At 36.5% G+C, this 21,279-nt stretch overlaps 1 protein-coding gene across 4 annotated transcripts in view; it reads left to right on the top strand.

Moving 5' to 3' along the window:
* The window catches only part of PJA2 (praja ring finger ubiquitin ligase 2), a 64,335-nt gene that overhangs the window by 39,341 nt on the left and 3,715 nt on the right, over window positions 1-21,279 (top strand). For all 4 annotated transcript variants that reach the window (XM_080678927.1, XM_080678928.1, XM_080678930.1 and 1 more), the window contains 4 exons: window positions 9,245-9,430; window positions 13,194-13,305; window positions 18,701-18,815; window positions 19,205-19,326. In XM_080678927.1, coding sequence (XP_080535053.1) covers window positions 9,245-9,430; window positions 13,194-13,305; window positions 18,701-18,815; window positions 19,205-19,326 — 535 coding nt within the window. The remainder of the gene's footprint in view (window positions 1-9,244; window positions 9,431-13,193; window positions 13,306-18,700; window positions 18,816-19,204; window positions 19,327-21,279) is intronic.

Consider the following 21,279-nt stretch of genomic DNA (forward strand, 5'->3'; position numbering starts at 1 on the left):
TAAAGAAAAGAGGTTTGAGAATATTTTTGAGTTATAAAAAAAGGATGAATTAGGTGTAAGATGAAGGAGGAATCAGTCAATTATGGCTGGGTGTTTTGGTTTGAGTATTGGGTAGATGCTAATGTCACTGACTGAGATGGAGAAGTCTGGGGAGAGAACTGGGAAGTAGGAACTCTTTGGAAGTTTTAAGTGCCATTTGGACAGTGTAAATGGCATATAGGCAACTGGATATTTAACTTTCAAGTTTAAGGAAAATGTCCCAGATTGTAATTAAATATAAATGTTATATGGGTATAAACAAAAACACATTTGTAAGTCATCAGCTCTTTGCATTGATATCCTATAATAATAAAACTCACTAATTTGTTTAAAAAATAAAAGTGGGAGGTGAGAAGTAGAGAACTACCAGTAAAACACTGGACAACAATCATATTTAAATTGATAAGGAGAAGATCAGAGTTGAAATGTATTGTTTGGGAGAGGGTTGAAAGTTAACTTTTGACATAGTTTAAATTGGTATGGTAAAATTTCAAGGATAACCACTATAAGAGTAAATATAAGGTATATGTACTGGAAACCTGTAGAGGAGGAAAGAAAGGAATCAAGATGTGCAAAAGAACACTTAAAGTCAATTTGAGTAAAAGGAAAGAAAGGGAGAAAAAAGCATAAAAACAGAAGAAAATAGAGATGAAAAATGTAGAATATAGAAACAAGTCCTGTAATAAATATAAATTGCCTAATCCCTGCTTATAAAAGCTTCAGATCAGTTGGTTTTCTTTAAGTTAAATGCTGTTTACAAAAGCATAAGTAAACAGAAAGAAAATAAAAGGGTAGAAAATGATATTTCAGGCAAATACTAACTAATAGAAAATGGTAGTTGCATTAACATTAGCAAAGTAGGCATAAAGACACAAAAGCATTATTGGGGAGAGTAAGAGTCATTATGTAATAAGTCCAATTTACCAGTAAAATATAGCAATTTTAATTTGAATGCTCCTAATGAAATAGACTTATAATAAATCAAAGTTTGACCAAACTAGAGAATATTGATAAATTTACTATCGGGAAATGTTTAAATATGTTTCTCATTTACTGACAATTCATGGATCTAAAAAATCCATATATCTTTAGCATATTTTAACAACTCATTAAAGCATGGTTTAATGAGCACTGCATCCTTTGGAATACACAAATATAGAAAAACCAAAATTGTACTAGATTACAAAGCACAGATTAACACATTTCAAAGAGTCATTTTCCTGCCCTCTATATTTTCTGACCACAATGCTGTTAACTTAGAAATAAATTCAATTATCCATTCTTTTAAATCAGAAGGACAAAGAAGAAATAATAGAAATTTTAAATGTTCACAAGACAGTGATAATGAAAATACCACCAATCAAATTTTGTTGGATGCAATGAAATTGGTACTTAAAGGGAAATTTAAAAAATACTTATATTAGAAAAGAATAAAAGCTGAAAATTGAGCTGTGCATTTAATTTAAAGTAGAAAAGGAATTTTAGAATAAACAAAAGTAGATTAAAATTAGGAAAGACAAAAGCAGAGATTAAAGAAATCAGAAGTTGAAACTTTGAAAGATTAAGAAAGATGGACAATTCATTTGGATAGTAAATAAGAAATTAAGGACAAGGCATAAATAAATAAGACTGAAATAAGTGGATACCACTACAGATATCTGAGTACTGGTAAACTTTGTACCGGTAAATTTGAAAACTTAGGAAAAATTGACGAATTTCTAGAAAAATATAATTCATCAAAGCACAGGAAGAAATACAAAGCCTGATAATACTATAACTATTACAATTTGTAATCAATGGTTTAATACCTTCCCATGGAGAAAAACAACTGACCCAGATGGTATTACAGCTGAATTCTCTTAAACTAAACTTTTAAGGATCATGTCATTCTACTCTTCAAAAGACTAGAAAAAAATTATTTCTCCAAATCATTTTAATAAGGTCAGTAGACCCTAATACCAAGAGTATGTGAATAAAATCATTATTTTTTCATTAAAATACATGTTAAAATCTTAAACAGAATTATTGGAAATTTGAATTTGGAAATGTATTATTTTAAAAGGTAAAACTCAATTATGAATCTGAATTTATTCCAGAAATTCAAAGGTAGTTTCACATAAGTATAAATGTCATTCACCACATTAGCAAAATACAGGAGGAAATTCATATGATAGATTCTTTAGATGGAGGAAATAAATCACTTAATAATGTTTAATTCTTCATCATGATAAAAACTCAGAAACTAGGACTAGAAGAGAATTTCCTTGATTTGATAAAAAGTCTCTAGTAAAAAAAAAAAAAAAAAAAGAAATCATTTTCAGTAAGGCAGAGTTTAAAAATCCCTGCTTAAAATAGGAGCAAGACAAGGGTGCTTACTAGCACTATTTCCATGGCCGTTGTTGCTGGAGGTCTTAGCATGGCATGATGGGAAAATAACGGGTAGAAAGTTATAAAAAGAAGAGGAAGTGAAAAGGCAAAAAATAATTAGGAGAATATATTTCTAGAACATAAAATCTTCATGTGCAGAATGTATGAAGAACTCTAGATATCAGTAAAGAAATGAACACTGACAATCTAATTGCAAAATGACCAAATCCTTGAGCAGATAACTCACTGAAGAGGAAATATTAATGGTGAATAAAATATGCTTTTGATACTAATGTATCAAAAGATGCTTAGATCTTTAGTACCCAGGGGATTGTATGTTAAGATCACAAGGAGGTATCATTTTTTATTAATGCATTAGATTAGCAAAAATCAGGAAATTTGATGTCAGGGGTTTGGAAGATATGAATAATTTTTACACACTGCTTGTTAAGGTTCAAAGTAGGTCAAATTCAAAAAAATTATATAATAACTGTAACATTTGCATGGTAGACTACCCATCTATTCCACTTTTGGATACAAACCTTGGAGAAACTTCCACATATGTCTCAGAAGTTGTATATAAGAATGTTCTTTGCAATACTTTTCATGAAAGCCATAAAACTGGATATAACCCAAATATTAATTAATAGGAGAAAAATTAGTGGTGTATTCATATATGGAGTATTATGAAGCAATGGGAATGAATGAGCCACAGTTATATGCATAAACATGGATGAATGCAGAGAGATACAGTACTGAGTGAAAACAGTAATTTCTGCAATCTTATTTCATAAAGCTTAAAAACAAGCAGAAGTAAATATCTTCTTGAAGTATACAAAAGTAGTGAAAACTTTTTTCAAAAGGCAACAAAAGGACAATAGCAACATCAAAATAGTTCTTTTCTTGGTGGGCGGGGGGAGGGGATTGAGGCCAACATATAGAGTAAAAGGTGGTAATAGTCAGTGGTAATATTCTAGTTTCCTGGTCTGAGTGTTGGGCTAATGGATATATTCAATATAATATGCTTTGTGACATAAGTAGACAGTATACATTCTGCATTGGGTAAAAAAAAAAAAAAAAATGAGTTAAAAAATAACAGGAATTGAAGGTGAGAAAGTGGAGACAGTCACTGTATCCAGTTCTTTACAAAAAGAAAAAGAACCACAGGTGGATGTTGAGCCTAAGAAAGCAAAGCATTGTCTCCACTTCCCAAAAAACAAGATGCATGATTGTTTGCTTATAGAATGTTCCAGAGGAGAGTAACAGATAATTATAGGAAAGATAAGGTGAAATTCTAGAAAAGGTAATAAGGGTTAGGATCCAGATTTCAAGGAGAGGGCCTTTAGAAGCAGAGACTCTTCCATTTTAACTACAGTAGGTAGGTACAAGTGTAGGTGAGTCTGTAGATTTGCTGGTGGGAAGAAAGATGAGTCTCTCAGGTGATTTCAGTATTCTCATTGTTACTAGATGCTGAGAATTGGTTAGGACAGGAAGGTTGTGAAGTTTAAGGAAAGAAGAAGAGGTGGGAAATAGGCTTTTAGAGAGCAGGGTAACAAAGTTATTAGGTAAACACTGAATAATTAGTTGCTGGTCAATAAGTAATGAGTGTCCATTTGAGATTTGTGTTTTTTAATTTAAAGTTAAGTTAACATTGCATGTGTGTTTTCCTTTAGGCTTTTACAGCTGTTCTGGTGGCTTTACAAACTTGATGTAAATATTCTTCAAATTTTTGTTACTCAACAGTAAATATGTTAGAATAAAGAAAGAATTCTTCAAATTAAGTGGTGGGATTCCATCTTTGAGACTGGGTGACAGAACAGGGTACCCTTGATTTTGTAAGCTATAATTACTTTTGAGGATTAAAAAAAAATTTTTTTTTTAAGTAATTCTCTACTGTTGAAAGTATTACATATGTCCCCCTTTTCCCCCCATTGGTCCCTTCCAGCCTGTCCCCACCCCTTCCAACCCTGCCCCAGGCTTTCAGCACCCTATTGTCTGTGTCCATGGGTTATGCATCTACCTAATAAAAGAGTAATATGCTAATTGACCATGCCTCCGTGATGACGCCCACCAGTCAATCAGGAGTGAGTATGCAAATTAACCCAATAAAGATGGAAGGTTAATTTGCATATGCAGGCGCCAAGCACGGGGCGGGATGCTTGTGTCGTCGCCATGGCGACAATGCAGGCATTCCGCACCACCCCAGCTGCTCCTGGCGTCTGGGCAGCATGGGAATGCAGAAAGGCAGCTCTGGGCTGGAGCGGAAAAGCTGCTCGGGCCAGAGCAAAGGCGGTGCCAGCAGCCAGGAGAACGGAAGCCCATTCTTGCACGAATCTTCATTCATGCATTGGGCCACTAGTATATGTATATAAGTCTCTGGTTAGTTAACTTTCATCTACCCACCCTCCCCCGCCTTCCCTCTGAGATTCCGCACTCTGTTCCATGCTTCCATGTCTCTGGATCCACTCCGTTTTTGTTACTTAGATTCCACTTATGATACTTGTGATACTTGTCTTTCTCTGACTGACTGACTTATTTCACTTAGCATGATACTCTCCAGTTCCCTCCATGCTGTCTCAAGGGGTAAGAGATTGTTCTTTTTTACTCCTGCATGGTATTCCATGGTATAAATGTACCACAGCTTTTTTATCCATTCATCTACTGATGGGCACTTGGCCTTTTAGGATTTTTGACTCGTTTTTCAAATTTCAGTTACTTTCCTTGGTAAGATAGGGGTTTGAAATCTTAAAAATTTGCTATACAATTATCATTCTTAAAAGTGAGCTTATAGCCCTAACCAGTTTGGCTCAGTTGATAGAGCGTCGGCCTGCGGACTGAAGGGTCCCAGGTTCAGTTCTGGTCAAGGGCATGTACCTTGGTTGTGGGCATATCCCCAGTAAGGGGTGTGCAGGAGGCAGCTATTCAATGTTTCTCTCTTCGATGTTTCTAACTCTGTATGCCTCTCCCTTCCTCTCTGTAAAAAAAAAATCAATAAAATGAAAATTTTTTAAAAAAGTGAGCTTATACCTAAAGCTTTGCAGCTACTTATATGTGTCTTGAGTTATAAAATGAAAACCATTTAGTTAAATACTAGTTAACTAGGAATGTTACGTGCTCTCCAGGATTTTCATAAAATAAATTTCTTTTAAGATAGCTTTATTTTATGAAAGCCTTGGCCCTTTAAAATGTTAGCATTAACCCAAACATTTGAAATTCTGTGCTGCAAATAATGACCACTCCAGTTGCTGATTTATTAGCTAAAGGAAGTTACTCACATTTGTAAATCAGAATAGGTAGTGTTTTCAGGAGTTTAATTTGATTTTTCTGCCTTTTATTTTCTTCATTTCTCAGAAAATTCTATGATGCATGATTATATATAGCAAATTTAAAACTCAGTAATGAAAATTTCTTTAAAATATTCAATATTAGTTTATTAGTATATTTTGATAATTTTAATATCTATTCATAGAATGTTATCAATTTTAATTTCTATTGAGGAGTAGGGATCTTTAATACTTTTCTGGGAAGGAGCAACAGTCTGTCTGAAGATTTGAGGTAACAGTGTAGACTGTAATCAGGAGAATAGATGATGTTGGTCGTCTTCTAAGATTTTCAGTGGGATTAGGTGATGGGGATACATGATGAGGTGTTTTCAACTTCCAGTCATGATAGTAGCATTCATTTTCTCTAAGCTGTGCTGAAAAATCCTCAAAAGGGAAGGACAAGTTGGCAATTCCCCTTCCTAGTTGAAATGCCTGTGACTCTGGTGGTAGTAGTGGTAGGTATAGGCTTCCAATCTTCCAAATGCGGGATTGCTTTTTTAAAGAATGAACCATTTGGAGACATGATTAGATAATGTCTTTTTTTTAAGTCTGGTATGTTACTACATAATGTTATAATGGCATTTTGTTGATTTTTGAATTGCCAAAATGAAGAAAGACCATTAAAGCTCTAAATTTTTGTGAATATGTTAGCTAGGGTATGTGTATGTGTTAATGCATATGTAGAGAGAAAGAAGATTGATATATTGTCCTAAATATTTTCAAAGTTTTTGAAACTTACATTGTATGCTTATAGTCCCATGGAGATATTGGTTTCTGTTGTTAACTACACAAAATGAAAGATACTTTGACCCCATTGTTCAGAATCTTCTTTTTTTTTTTAAAGAGCAAAATTCCTTTTGTTATACTATCAAGATAACTTTGGTCCAGCACATTACCACTCTTGAAGCCTGTGAAAATTTATGTGAAATGGTAGGAATTTATATAAACTTTGTATAACATGTTGAAAGCATATGCCATACCACTTATTTTCTGTTTCTATAACTGTGCTATGATAAATTATTAAAGACAGAAGGAAATGTTTAAGCAAAATATGTAGCCAGGAATTGGTTATATAGTAGGAGTATTAATGACATGTTATAAACTGTTTAGACTCATTATGATGATTTATTATTTTAGTTTTCTTCTTGGAATTAAAAAACCCATACATTAATATTTTTTACACTAAATCATTTTCACCAATATATTTAAGTTTTATATTACACTAGAGGCCCAGTGCATGAAATTCATGCACGGGTAGAGTCCCTAGGCCTGGCCAGCGATCAGGGCCGATTGGGGCCTTCCGGCTGCCGTCCCTCCCTTCATTACGCGCCGCCCCCTGGTGTTCAGCACACATCATAGTAAGCAATCAAACTCCCTGTCTCCCAGTTGAACTCCCATGGGGACACTTTGCATATTAGCCTTTTATATATATAGATATCTGAAGCACAGAGTAACTGGGTCATTTTGATATCTGTATAATAGGAAAGAAACGTATTTTTTGTAGGAATACATTAGAAATAATAGAAATTTCAAGGTTTATTCCAGGCTTAATAGGATGCTTTTCAAGGATTTATTACATTTACAATACATAGAGTATCTATTATGTACCAAGCACTTGTTACAGGGGGTGAAGATACAGTGATGAGAAGCAACACGGTATATACCCTTTAAAAACTCCCAGTCTAGGAGGAGACAAGTGAGTCACCAGAAAAGTTAACAATACTTTTGGTGAGTGCTTCCATAAAGGTGTGAATAAAGATCTGTTGCTTAGGAATTTTTAGTTTGAATTTATATTTTAAACCTATGTGGGGTTAAATTTTTTTATTATACCTAATTATGCACAGAAGAAAAATATTCACTATCTTTATATATTTGAGGAAAGTATATTATCACGCTAATTTCTCTGATTTTACTAGACTGGCTGTACTAGATACTAAATCTTACAAACCTGTTATTCTGAAGTATAGTTTAGGAACTGAAATTAAAGAAACATTTACGAGTTTAGGTATATAAAGAGATACTGTTTTCTATGTATTTAAAATGTGTTGATTTTTATAAGCAGACATTGTCTGCATTCCTTTCATAGAGGTTTTTACCCCCAAAGTTAAATTTGCATATTAAAATGAATAGAATTCTAATTATAGCTGATCTTAAAGTTGAAATATATAAATTGTTGTATAACATTATTTCTTACCTTAAAACTTAACCAAACTAAAATTCAACCCTGCCAATAGTACGATCCTTTTGATATACTAAAAGGTATTTTCTGTTAAGTAAAATGAATAAGAAAATCATACCAGTATAATGATGTTATTTATAAATTCATAAAGTACCTTTCTTTTAGTTCATTGCAGCTGTGACATGCCTTTTGTTTCTGATGTATTATAATTAATCTTTCTCAATTTGATCTTTGTGTCCATATTTTTGGTGTCCTGACTTTTCCATGAGTGTTTAATATGCATGTCATGAAATTTAACAATCTGTGGCTTCAAGGTTTTGCAACATGCTTAGAATGACAGATTTTTTTTTTGTAAAAATTTTCCTCATTCTTTTAGTACTTTTATTGTTTTAGAGGTGGTGGGAGTGCACATGCATTTTTAGAAGGTATATCTGGAATTTATTTAAGGGTAAATAATAACTTAAGAGATTTAACCTCCCTCTCTCCAGTTGGATACTCAGTTGTCCCAATATCATGTATTGAATAGCCTTTTTCCATGCTGTTCTGAACTGCTTCTCTTCCTTGTTTTCTTTGTACTATTTATTTGTCTCTTGGAGCTTATTTTCTAGTAGGAGAAAGATTGACAAATAAAATGATAAGGAAGAGTAAATTCTATAATTATAAAAGGCTGAGTGACCTGGTAGTCAGTGACTGGAGAGTTTCTTCTTTGAGAAGGTGATATTACTCTGACCTGAATATCAAGCAGGGAGTAGCTGTGCAAAAAAAAAATCTCATGAAATAACTTTCCACGTAGAGGAATTGACCCCAAGGTGGAAATGTTCTCCATCTCTTCCCAGAGTAGAGTGATTATAGGAATGTAGTGAATGGAGGGAAGAGTAGTGAGAGGTAACAGTTGGAGAAGAGGGCCAAGGAGAAAGCATGTTTTATGTAGGGATTTGTAGGTCAGATGGAGGAATTTGGATTTTATTTTAACCGAAGGGAAACTATTTAAGAGCAGTGTTTAAGAATTTAAATTGTCCAAAATGATTTTTTTTTATTTTTTTCTCCTACAAAAAGAGGAAATATAGCAGATTAGATAATTTGTATATAAAATAAATAGGTTCTTACATAATTAAGAGGTAATTAGGAGCTTATATATGTGTGACCCTATAACAAATTTACTTCATTTTTAAATAATTTTACATTTAAAGAAAACGGATTTTTAAAAATCCTAAGTACCAAGAGTTTAGGACTCAAAGGCTAAAGAATCTGCTTGCACTAAATAGAACTCTTTAAAGGACAGTTGTATGATGTGTTTTAAAATAATACATTTTTTCTCTTAAAATGTTTCTATTAGGGAACAGACATCCTTGGAAGAGGGAGAAATTCCTTGGTTACAGTACAATGAAGTCAATGAAAGCAGCAGTGATGAGGGAAATGAGCAGGCTAATGAATTTGCACAGCCAGAGGCTTTCATGTTGGATGGTAACAATAACCTTGAGGATGACTCCAGTGTGAGTGAAGATTTAGATGTGGACTGGAGGTAGGTAGCACCATGCTTAATTATTCATTGAGTAGAATTTGTTCATGATTCTAAATTATGAAAACGGAATCTCTGATAGCTAAAAAGTATTCTTACTAGTATTTCCCCATCTCTCCTTCAAAGCTCATTTCAGAGGTCACTTCGTACAGGGACTCCTTCCTACTTATTCCTGTCAGTGACCTCTTCCTTCTTTGACATTTAGCTCTCTTGAAGTTCACCTTATTATATCCCAGTGAATTATGCACCCATGGTTTGAGATTTCCAACTTTTAAATTTACCCTTATATGCTAAATGTAGCACTTAGTATAATCCTGTGTGTGTGTGTGTGTGTGTGTGTGTGTGTGTGTGTGTGTGTGTGTGTGTGTGTTTTAAACAAGGTCCTGAATATTATTTGAAGAATTTTAAAACCTGTGATTGAATCGGAATCATAGAATGTAATTTTCCTTCTTTATATATTTTGAATAGAAACTATAATTGTAATTTCCCAGAACTGTTGAAAGTATTAGATTTAGGCTGACAAAAGAACAGCTTCAAGTAAAAGTAACATGATTTAAGTGCATTACGTCTCATGATGGTTAGAATAGATGTATCTTTCAAGTGTGCAGTAGCCCTTTGTAAGCAGCTAATTATTGAGATGAGGAAAGGATGTTCCAACTGATCATTTTTATTATTTTTTTCTAGGAAAAATATGGCTTAGTACTACCCATGTTTGCATGTCTGCACAGAAATATTTTTAAGAATATGTCTTGTATTTTCCAGTAAAAATATCATTACAGAAAATTTAGAAAAATAAAGATAAGAAAAACTCTTTTATATCCCCTGATATCTTCACAAATTTTATTTTTTTAAGGCATCCTATAATATCTTCAATTTCTCTGTGTGTAGCTACTTTGTGCTTCTCCATACACGAAACTCAACATCTCCTTGAAATTTTTCTTACCGTTTTCTGTTCTCACTTCCATGGGTAGTGGGGGAGGGGGAGAATTATATGTGCAGAGCAGATTTGTATTGACCATTTTGTGGAAGTAAAAGTGGAATTTTATCACAGCCACAAAAACAATCTGCATTTCTATCTTAAACATTCCCTTTCTCCAGAGCCCATTTTCTGGCTTTCCAAACATTATGGAAAATCAGTGACTTCACCTAGTCCTAACCTTGCTGATCTTCTTCTATAAGCCCTCTTACTGAACTCATTTATTTTGGTGTCTTATTTCTCCATGTACAAAGTCATTCATTCCTCAAAAGAACTCAGTAGATGATAGAATTATCTATTTAGATCAGCATTCACCAACTGGTGGTCCATGGACTACTGGTGGTCTGTGAGGTCCAAAAGGTTGGCAACCGCTGATTTAGATCATCTGTGTATGTCAGGAGGCAATTTTGGTTTCATTTTTATCTATTGCACATTTTGAAAATTTTGTAAAAATAATTTTTGTACATATATTTTTATTGATTTCAGAAAGGAAGAGAAAGGGAGAGAGATAGAAACATCAATGATGAACGACAGTCATTGATTGGCTACCTTTTGCATGCCCCACACTGGGGATTGAGCCCATAACCTAGGCAGGTGTCCTGCATGGTAATCAAACTATGACCTCCTGGTTCATAGGTTGACGCTCAACCACTGAGCCACGCTGGCTGGGCTGTAAAAATAGTTTTTTTCAGCTCCTTTATGATGCGTCATTCTATAGATGCACTAAAATTTAATTGATCATTTCCACATTGAAATAATGCAGTGATATTTCTTCCTCTTCCCCCATGAAACTGGGTCTGACTTCAGGTTATTTCTTTAGGATAGATTTATAGGGGTAACATTACTGAGAATTGTTAAGATCTATATTTTTTTTAAGATCTTCATATATATTTCTAAGAAACTTTCAAGAAGTGTTGTTCCACATATTTGAAGAAATAATTGAGGTCTTTATGGAATATAATTGAGGAATTTATAGATGTTGCTAATTGTCCCAAAATTGGGAAAGCTTCATAGATTTTTTTTTAACTATAGAAAACATTTAGCATTGATTTTTAAGACAGAATTTTTTAATTTTATCTAGATATAATAACACTTCATCATTTGTTTATATTGTACTAGAGGTTTTTTTCTACGAACTTTGTACAGTGAGTGTGGCAGTCTTTTGGAGAGGTGATGGCATCCTAATTTCTTATGCTTAGCATTTAACTTTTTTTTACTGGGTTCTTTCTGCCCATCACCCAACAAGATTTATGTTAAAACCAGAGGCCTGGTGCACGAATTCGTGCATGGGTGGGGTCCCTCAGCCCCGTGGTGATTGAGGCCTATCTGGGGGCCGGCCAGCCGGGAGGGGGGAGGGACCAAAGGAGGTTGGCTGGCAGGTCAGGGGGCCCGCCAGTGGGAGGGACTGTGGGAGGTTGGCTGTCGGGGGCAGGGCCGTGGGAGGTTGGCTGTGGGAGTGCACTGACACCAGGGGCAACTCCTGCATTGAGTGTCAGCCCCCTGGTGGTCAGTGCACATCATAGTGACTGGTTGACCAATCGTAACGGTCACTTAGGCTTTTATGTATATACTAGAGGCCTGGTGCATGAAATTCATGCATGGAGGGGTGGTTCCCTCAGCCCAGCCTGCACCCTCTCCAATTGGGGACCCCCAGGGATCAGGCCTAAACCGGCAGTCGGACATCCCTTGCAATCTGGGACCGCTGGCTCCTAACTGCTCACCTGCCTGTCTGCCTGATCGCCCCTAACTGCCCTCCCCTGCCGGACTGGTTGCCCCCAACTGCCCTCCCCTGCTGACCTGATCTCACCCCCAACTGCTCTACTCTGCTGGCCAATTTGGTTCTGATTGGTCAGTTTCTATGCCAGTGAGCGTCAAAAGCTCCACCTCCTAGGCAGCCATTGGCTTCCCAAAGCACCCAGATTTGGTTCTGATTGGTCAGTTTCTATGCCAGTCAGCATCAAAAGCTTTGCCTCCTAGGCAGCCATTGACTCCCCACAGCACCCACATTTGGTTCTGATTGGTCGGTGTCTATGCCAGTCAGTGTCAGAAGCTCCGCCTCCTGGGCAGCCGTTGGTTCTTCACAGCACCCACATTTGGTTCTGATGGATTGGTCCCTATGCCAGTCAGCATCTCTGGGCCTATCAACAGGGCTTGATCAGAAAGGCAGGGCTGATCAGCAGCCCCAGTGGAGGCCTGGAGAGAAATGGAGGCGTGGCTGCTGGCCAGCCTGGGAGAGAAAGAGAGAGGCAAGTGCTGATCAAAAGCTGCCACAGAGGCAATGGATCAGTCCCTGCTTCTTTCTTCAGGCCTCTCTCTGGCTCTGATTCACAGCCCCCTCAGCAGTCAGTGCTGGGGCACCGCGCTGACTGCAGGACTGACTTTCAGTTGGTCGAGCCTTGGTCGTTACAAACAAGGGTTTTTATATATTAGGATATAGATAGATATTTTTTAAGATTTGTCTGCTTGTTATATGCTTAACTGGCTTATCAGTATCTATAATAATAATCTATAATAATAAAAGGGTAATATGCTAATTAGACCAGACATATTCCAGGCGTCCTTCCAGACGAAGCCGGGGTTGGAGGGAAGCCTGGATCCCAGGTGCCTCCTGGCGGCCGGAGGGAAGCCAGCCCGGGTCCCGGGTGCCAGAGGGAAGCCGGTGCCAGCAGCCAGGGGAAGGAAGGCCTACTCTAGCACAAATTTCGTGCATTGAGCCTCTAGTGTTAATATAATTATGTCTTCAATTCACCATAAAGATTTCCCAAATCATGCTCGTATTTTTTTTCCCAGTCTGTTTGATGGCTTTGCGGATGGACTAGGAGTGGCTGAAGCTATTTCTTATGTGGATCCTCAGTTCCTCACCTACATGGCACTAGAAGAACGCTTAGCCCAGGCTATGGAGGTATTTTAATGACTCTGATGCCCATGTATAAGTTGGTAGGGTGCACAATGAGAAAAAAGTAAAAGATTTTTTTTTAACTGCTCTTAAGAAAAGGTGAATAATTTCCTTATCAGTTTAATAACAACTACTGATTACTGATTGCTACCAGTGTGTGTATATAAATTACACTTGACATCCTGCCAATTATCCTAAAATTGATTTCCCAGTTTTTACTACAGAATGGAAAATGTTTAGCTTATATTTAGAATATACCTGTTCCCTCTATTAAATTATAGTGAATTTCAAATTCTGTGAATTTGAAAATTTTATACACACATGCACAAGTATATTTGTGAAATGAAATTGAACATCTCTAAGAATATATTACAAATCACTTTCCTTTTTTTGTTCACACAGATTTTAAATACTATCTTTTGCTTAATGCATACACATTTTAATAAATAGCACATTTGATTTCTAAGTTTGTCTTGCCTTCTGTCTTTTATTTCATCAATTTGAAAAATGAAGCTAAAATAATGCATAGTTTATGATTTTTTTCTTTTAGATTTAACACTAACATTCTTCAAGTGAAACTAAAACAAATAATAAGACAAACTGTGCTTTTATTTATTTATTTTCTCATGCAGCCTTAACTCTTTGGTAGTAGTTGTTTTTATTTCTGTTATTTTTCAATAGTAGACTGATCTTTCTTTTCAGATAATGGTTGTTATGAAAATAGTGTCAATAAACATTTGCCTCATAGCTGTGTCTCAAATTTGAATGAGAATAGGGCAAAATAGTTAAGGGTTTTAACTGTTTGAAACAATATTGGAGCTTATTACTTGCTCCCAAATTTTTTGGGAAAAAGTATCCCTGCCATTTATATTGACATCTAAATATTTATAGCCTAAATTCTAAGTAATATTGTTTATCCTATCATACCTCTTTGCAGTAAAATACATTTAAAAATTTAAATGTAAAATAAATTTAGTTAAAATTGTTAGGAGTTAAATTTATTTTTCAATTAAATTTATTGGTTAATAAACTTATAGGTTTCAAGTGTACAAGTCTATGATAGGTTACCTTTATATTGCATATATTAATTTTGATAAATAATTATTTAAACATAAAGTAAAATGTTACTGGTAAAATGCATCTCTTAATGAAATGGAGGCTTTTTCTCCCTAATTACCTTATGAGTGAATTTTATTCCTACAATGAGACATAGTTCAGCATCAATTTTATTTCTTTTTTTTTTTCATCTTTATGAATATAAGCTTGAGAGACCTTGTTCATGTATGTTGATAGGGATGAAAGGAATTTATCATAGCCTTTTCACTCAAGTCTTGCTAAAATTATATCAACTTGGCAAGTTGTTTAGATCCTCTTTCAGTTTTTTTTGAAAGCAGAGGATTGGAAGCCATCTACAGAGATTTGTTATTTAGTCCTTAGAATTCAGTTTGACACAAGTATTTCAGATTGCTCCTTTGGGTGGGTAAGAAGTATGTTTTTATTTATAAAGTGAGGGATGGTTAGCAGAAAGAGGAATGTAAGAACAGGGCAGCATGTTGCTTTAACTGCAGATGCATGATTAGGCAGATCAGTTTGAGGAAAAATTACATAAGAAAGGTCATTGAAAATTGAGTCTCTTTGAGAACCTGCTTGACCTTGGGTCCCTTGAAAAGTCTTTACATACTTAACAGAGCACCTCGCATACACTGAGGTGAAGGTCTTAGGAAGGTAATACATGAGGTAAGAGCGTGGCTTTTGAGATAGATTCATTTAGGCTATGTGACCTTGGAGAGTTCACTTAACTTTTTTAAGCTTCTGGTCCTTGTCTACAGAATGGGAATAAAAAAATTTACTTCATGCGCTATTGTGAAATTGTGTTTAAGCACTTAGCAAAATACCTGGTATAGTGGGTAGGTTCTCAGTAAATGGATATATTCAAATTAGTAGTCAACCATCTGGTACTCATCTTGCATATCTGGATTCAGTGGTCATTATTAAATCATTTGTTATAAATCTCCATTCTTTAAAAACTAAATCCTTTTTTATTCTTTAGAAACTACATTTTTTGCTGACAAAGGAATGCATTACTTTAATCCTAGATATATTCCAATTAGGCTGTTTAAGCCGTTTAGTTGTCTTTCTAACATTTGGACTAACTTTTGAAAATATTTTGTATTTCCTCAGATGTAGGTAGATTTTTACATCTTTATAGATTTTCATAGCAATGGCTATAAAATGGTTTCTCTTGCCCTTATTGCTTATAAGTGATCCCAGATCACCTTAAATATTTGTCAGTATCAAGGCAATAAATTATTTCTACATATATGAAATTCCATGTATTAGCACGGCAAATGTGTAGATAATCATTAGAAAGGAATAATGAATCCATTAAGACAAACATGTTATCAAAGTACAGTTAACCTGGAATAACACCCTCAAAATGGAACTTACTAAAAATAGTATTACTTCTTTTTGTTTGTGTGTAGCACAGATGAATTCTTGCAGAGTCTATCTTGGGAAGTGCATAAGGAATTGGAGGAGATTCATGCTTGTAGTTATGTGAGAAAGAAGGGACAAATAACAGGCTCTTTCCATTTTCTGTCTCTTCATGGGAATGTTTAATATAAAGAATTATCTAGAATAATAAAAGTGTAATATGCTAATTAGATTGGACGTTGAACGACCTTCCGGATGAAGCCGTGGGGGCCGAGGCAGAGGCATTTAGGGGCGATGAGGCAGGCAGGCAAGCAGTTAGGGGCTATCAGGCAGGCAGAGCAGTTAGGGGTGATCAGGAGGCAGGCAGAGGTGGTTTGGGGTGATCAGGCAGGCAGGTGAGTGGTTAGGGGCAATCAGGCAGGCAGAGGTGGTTAGGGGTGATCAGGCAGGCAGGCAAGTGGTTAGGGATGATCAGGCAGTCAGGCAGAGTGGTTAGGGGTGATCAAACAGGTAGGCAGGTGAGCGGTAGGAGCCAGCAGTCCTGGATTGCGAGAGGGTGTAGGCTGGGCTGAGGGCTTCCCCACTGCCCTCTCCTCCCCCCCCCCATGCATGAATTTTGTGCACCGGGCCTCTAGTTAAGTATAACAGGGGATTAAGTAACAAGGGGTTGCTTAGTAAGGAATAAAGATAATTCTAAAGAATATAGAAAAACCATGTATAAGGAGCAGCCACCACCTGTAGAGCAAAGGTCACCTAAGGAAGGGTCACCATTCCCACTCCAGAGCTGGGATCCAGATCTTGATGAAAATGGCATAGCTGTGGTTTAATGAGTGGCAGAGAAGTCACTGGTGCTGTGCTGGCAGAGCTTGCTGGAAATCAGCCCTGTAGGGTGCTAGGAAAAGCTATTCATAGGGAGATGTCTGACGGGAAGCACTCTGCTACAGAACTGTCCAAGGGGATGCTGAGGAATCTACCTGCCACTTAGTGCTTCTGGCTGCATGCATTTCCAGAGCTAGACATTGAGAAGCTGTGCATATTGCAGGAGTCTGATGCTAGAGAAAGCCACACCTGCCACAGAAGCCTGCCAAGTGGCACACTGGGATCAGAAGCAAAGTCCTTTTTCTCTTACAGTGTCTCCTTAGTGTCCTCTGTGAACAAGCTTAACAACATGACAGATGTCAGAAGAGAAAATATTTAAATGGCCCAAATCCATTTTCACAGAGCTTGACAAAAATAGTGGATTTGGATCTGAGGAGCAATCATGGATAACTGAAAACAGTCATCTCTTTCACTACTTGGGTTCCATATATACCAGGGGTCCTCAGACTTTTTAAACAGAGGGCCAGTTCACTGTCCCTCAGACCGTTGGAGGGCCGGACTATAGTTTAAAAAAAAACTATGAACAAATTCCTATGCGCACTGCAGGCCCGGGACGAGTCGACTGCTAAGCAGGACAGGCAGCGGCACCCGGCGGGCCGCATGTGGCCTGCAGGCCGTAGTTTGAGGACGCCTGATATATACCTTTCTGCACACATTTGAATTCCCAACTTATCTATTTTTATGCTGTGTATTTTTTACCAAATTGTTGTTAAATACTAGTTATTTTAATACTGTTGTCCTTTAACCTTTATACTTGCCTAAAGTGGTTAATACACCATCATATTACAGTATCAGAGCATTCTGAATTTGACTATATATTTACCTTTACCTAGCACATTTGTTTATCTGTTCATCTATCAATAGATACTTGGGTTGTCTCAACCTTTTTGGACTTGTGTATGTAAGTCCTACCTGAAGTTCTAATCTAATTGTAGCCAGGAAAGTGAATCAGTCCACAAAAGGGTGATAGTGACTTGTATTAGATGATAATATGATCTAATGTTCTTTCCTTCCTTGTTAGAATAGTAACTTTATACAAAATTTTGAACCCCTGAATAAAGTTCATAACCCAGATAACTTAGTAATACTACATACTAGTAAGCTAGTAATGTGGGTGTGCTGACTCTATGATAGTAGTAGATATTGCTATTCAGGAATACGTTATTTGGTTCCATTCCTTGAACATCTATTAACCACTAGAGGCCTGGTGCATGAAAATTCATGCACTGGATGTGGGGTCCCTCAGCCCCGCCTGCCCCCTCTCACAGTTCAGGAGCCCTCAGGGGCGGGAGGCAACCCGGTGGTCAGGGGAAGGTGATGCCCCCATCACACCTCTGCTGCTGTCACTGCTGGCAGCGCAAGCCTCCACTGGCCCTGGTTATCTGAGCCTTGGGTGGCCCTGGGCAGCCACCATCTGAGGCTTGCCTGAGTCTCGGGCCGGCTTTGGGCGGCTGGGGGGCTGAGGGGACTCGGGGACTCTGGAGGCAGGTGCACGGAGCAGCCGGATCTGCCTGGGGGCGGGCCCGGCCGTACCGTGTGCCTGCTGCCCCAACGGGGCTGAGGGGCTGGGTGCCACCATCTTGTGGCTGTGGGTGCCGCCATCTTTGAGGGCATGGCAATCAATTAGCATATTTCCTCCTTATTGGCTGTGGGCACTGCCATCTTTGTCAGGGCTTGACGGTCAATTAACATATTCCCTACTTATTAGATAGGATGGCTACATTTCATGAGTTGAACCTGTTCAAAATGTTTACATTCTTTATAGTATTGATCCCATATAGAAACTCATAAGTTGGATGAGGTAGACACTCTTCTGAAAATATGAATAGGGTGGACAAGTAGATGGTTATTGAATCAAAATAGACTTTTGTTATATTTATGTAAAGTAGGGCTTTTATTTTTTAGTATGTTTTTGATGTTTGTTTGATGGTTCCTTTTGAAAGGAGGCAAAAAGGGTAGGGGACTGAAGCAAAATAAACTAACAGAAGAGACTAATGGTGGGTATAAGTTTGGAAGATACCTTAAAAATAGTTTTCTATTACTGCTTTAAAGTGTTTCCTAACAAAGAACTGTGACTTTTATTTTTCAGACTGCCTTAGCACATTTAGAGTCTCTTGCAGTAGATGTTGAGGTGGCCAATCCACCAGCCAGTAAGGAGAGCATTGATGGTCTTCCCGAGACACTTGTTCTTGAGGATCACACTGGTAAGAAGGGCAAAGTTGATCTCTAATGCTGAATGACACATTGCATGTTTAAGTATATGATTAATGCACCTAGAAGATAAAGTACTATTATAAACTCTTACTAGATTTTGTATGAAACTAGATTCTGAAAAACTTTTACCCAGTGGAAGAATATTTTTAATTTATTAAGTGATAGGTTGGGACAAATGTTCCCTAGTCAACTTTCTACAAAAGCAATGTTTATTAAATTTCAGATTGTCATGTATTAGAAACATGTTTGACAATTTATTGATCGAAGTCTGGTTCATTTGTCTTTCATAGGCATCTTCTATGAGTTCATATGCTGATTTTCAGTTTTATTAAAATTGAACTTTATTGGATTAATATATCTAATTACTTGTTGTTTTTAGCTATTGGTCAGGAGCAGTGCTGTCCAATCTGTTGTAGTGAGTATATTAAAGATGATATAGCGACAGAGTTACCTTGCCATCATTTCTTTCACAAACCTTGTGTCTCAATTTGGCTGCAGAAGGTAAGTTTTAGATTTACTTCCTTTAAGTTAATATTTTAATAGCTTTCTCCTACAAGTTAATGATGATAGTAGTGTCTTTTAATCCTATTTATTTCACTATGTACTTATACTTTTGAGTTCAGTTTAATTCATTTTAATTAAAGTTGGTTACCTTTTAATGACTACAGATTAATGATAATATCAAACTATTTTACTTTACTAACATTGTCTAAAAAACAGTATAGACAACTGAACTACTTAACATATTTAATTATATCCCAGAAATTAGGTGTTTTCATAAATACCTCAAGCAAAGAAGCTTTTGGCACTACTCAGAGTACTGTAAGAATATACCGATATTCTGATATGTATCAGTGCTCTTATATGAGAAATGTTTAATAAACTACCAACTATCTTCTATTCAAACTTTCATATATTACCCTAAAATATTTACCCCAAAATTTTAAGTATATTTGAATTATATACTTAAAGAAAAATAGAGTTTTACTTAAATCTCTGTTAACTCTATTTTTGCATAAAGAATATTTACATGCAGTTCAGTGGAAATTCCCATATCACTTTCCCAGCTTACTTAGTTATGGAAATAACTCGCTCTTCCCTACAACCGCTTCCTTCTTTTCCCCTTCCTTTCTTCCTCCCCTCCTCTTCCTCTCTCCCTTCTCTTTTGTTGCTGTTGCTCCCCTTAAAAGTCAAAACTCTACTTAACACTTTTAATATCCAATGCAGAAAATGTCACCATTCTTTTATAAATTCTAAAGTTTATTTCTTGGCTTTTAAGGCCTTCTGTGATCTAGCTCCCAGCCTGTCTCTTCAGATTTACTTCTGTACCTTTGTTCATGTTTGCTTAGCCTGGTGTGGTCTTCCTCTATACCTGCAAGATTAGATGGTCCTGCTTAAATTCCATCTTTTCTGTCCTTAACATCCCCATTCTTTAAACGTCTACAATAGTACCAAAGCCTTAATAAGGATCTAGTGTTTTGTGTGTCAGGAACTGCTAGATGATTCATGTATATTTTCCTATTTACTCCTCACAATAACTCTGGGACATACAGGATGGGGCAAAAGTAGGTCTATAATTGTGAGTACATGAAACAGAGTTTATCCTTGGATTATTACTTATTAAATATTATTTTCCAAACAAACAACTGTAACCCTACTTTTTCCCACCCTGCATTGGTATCTTTTTCTCATTTTCCAATGATTGTTACTTGTACAAGGTTACACAACTAGTATGTTCTTGGGTAGAAACCACACACATCTATCTGACCCTAAAATGTTGCTGTTAGGGCCCCAATCTGTATGGCAGGCGCCCAAAAAATGTTGGCAGAATTAAATTCTTGAATTGTAAACGTATATGTTGTATAGCCATGACTTGTTCTTTACTTGGCTATAACAAGGCAATAATCTCTGTAGTTTCTTTCCTGTCAGGAAACAGCTTAGTGTGAAGTCTTTCCTCTAGGGCAGTGGTTCTCAACCTTTCTAATGCCACGACCCTTTAATACAGTTCCTCATGTTGTGGTGACCCCCAACCATAAAATTATTTTCGTTGTTACTTCATAACTGTAATTTTGCTACTGTTAATGAATCGTAATGTAAATATCTGTGTTTTCCGATGGTCTTAGGCTCTACAGTCGCGACCCACAGGTTGAGAACCGCTGCTGTAGAGCCTAAGACCATCGGAAAACACAGATATTTACATTACGATTCATTAACAGTAGCAAAATTACAGTTATGAAGTAGCAACGAAAATAATTTTATGGTTGGGGGTCACCACAACATGAGGAACTGTATTAAAGGGTCACGGCCTTAGAAAGGTTGAGAACCACTGCTCTAGGGAGAAGGTTCCCAAGATACAAATCGTGATCACCTTTAACAGGTTGATTACTTCAACCTGCTTTCTATCAGGGAGGTTGCTTTGGGAAAAAGACTAAACTTGCAAAAGAATAATCTTAA

This window comes from Plecotus auritus (assembly GCF_963455305.1).
Source record: "Plecotus auritus genome assembly, chromosome: 7".
NCBI lineage: Eukaryota > Metazoa > Chordata > Mammalia > Chiroptera > Vespertilionidae > Plecotus > Plecotus auritus.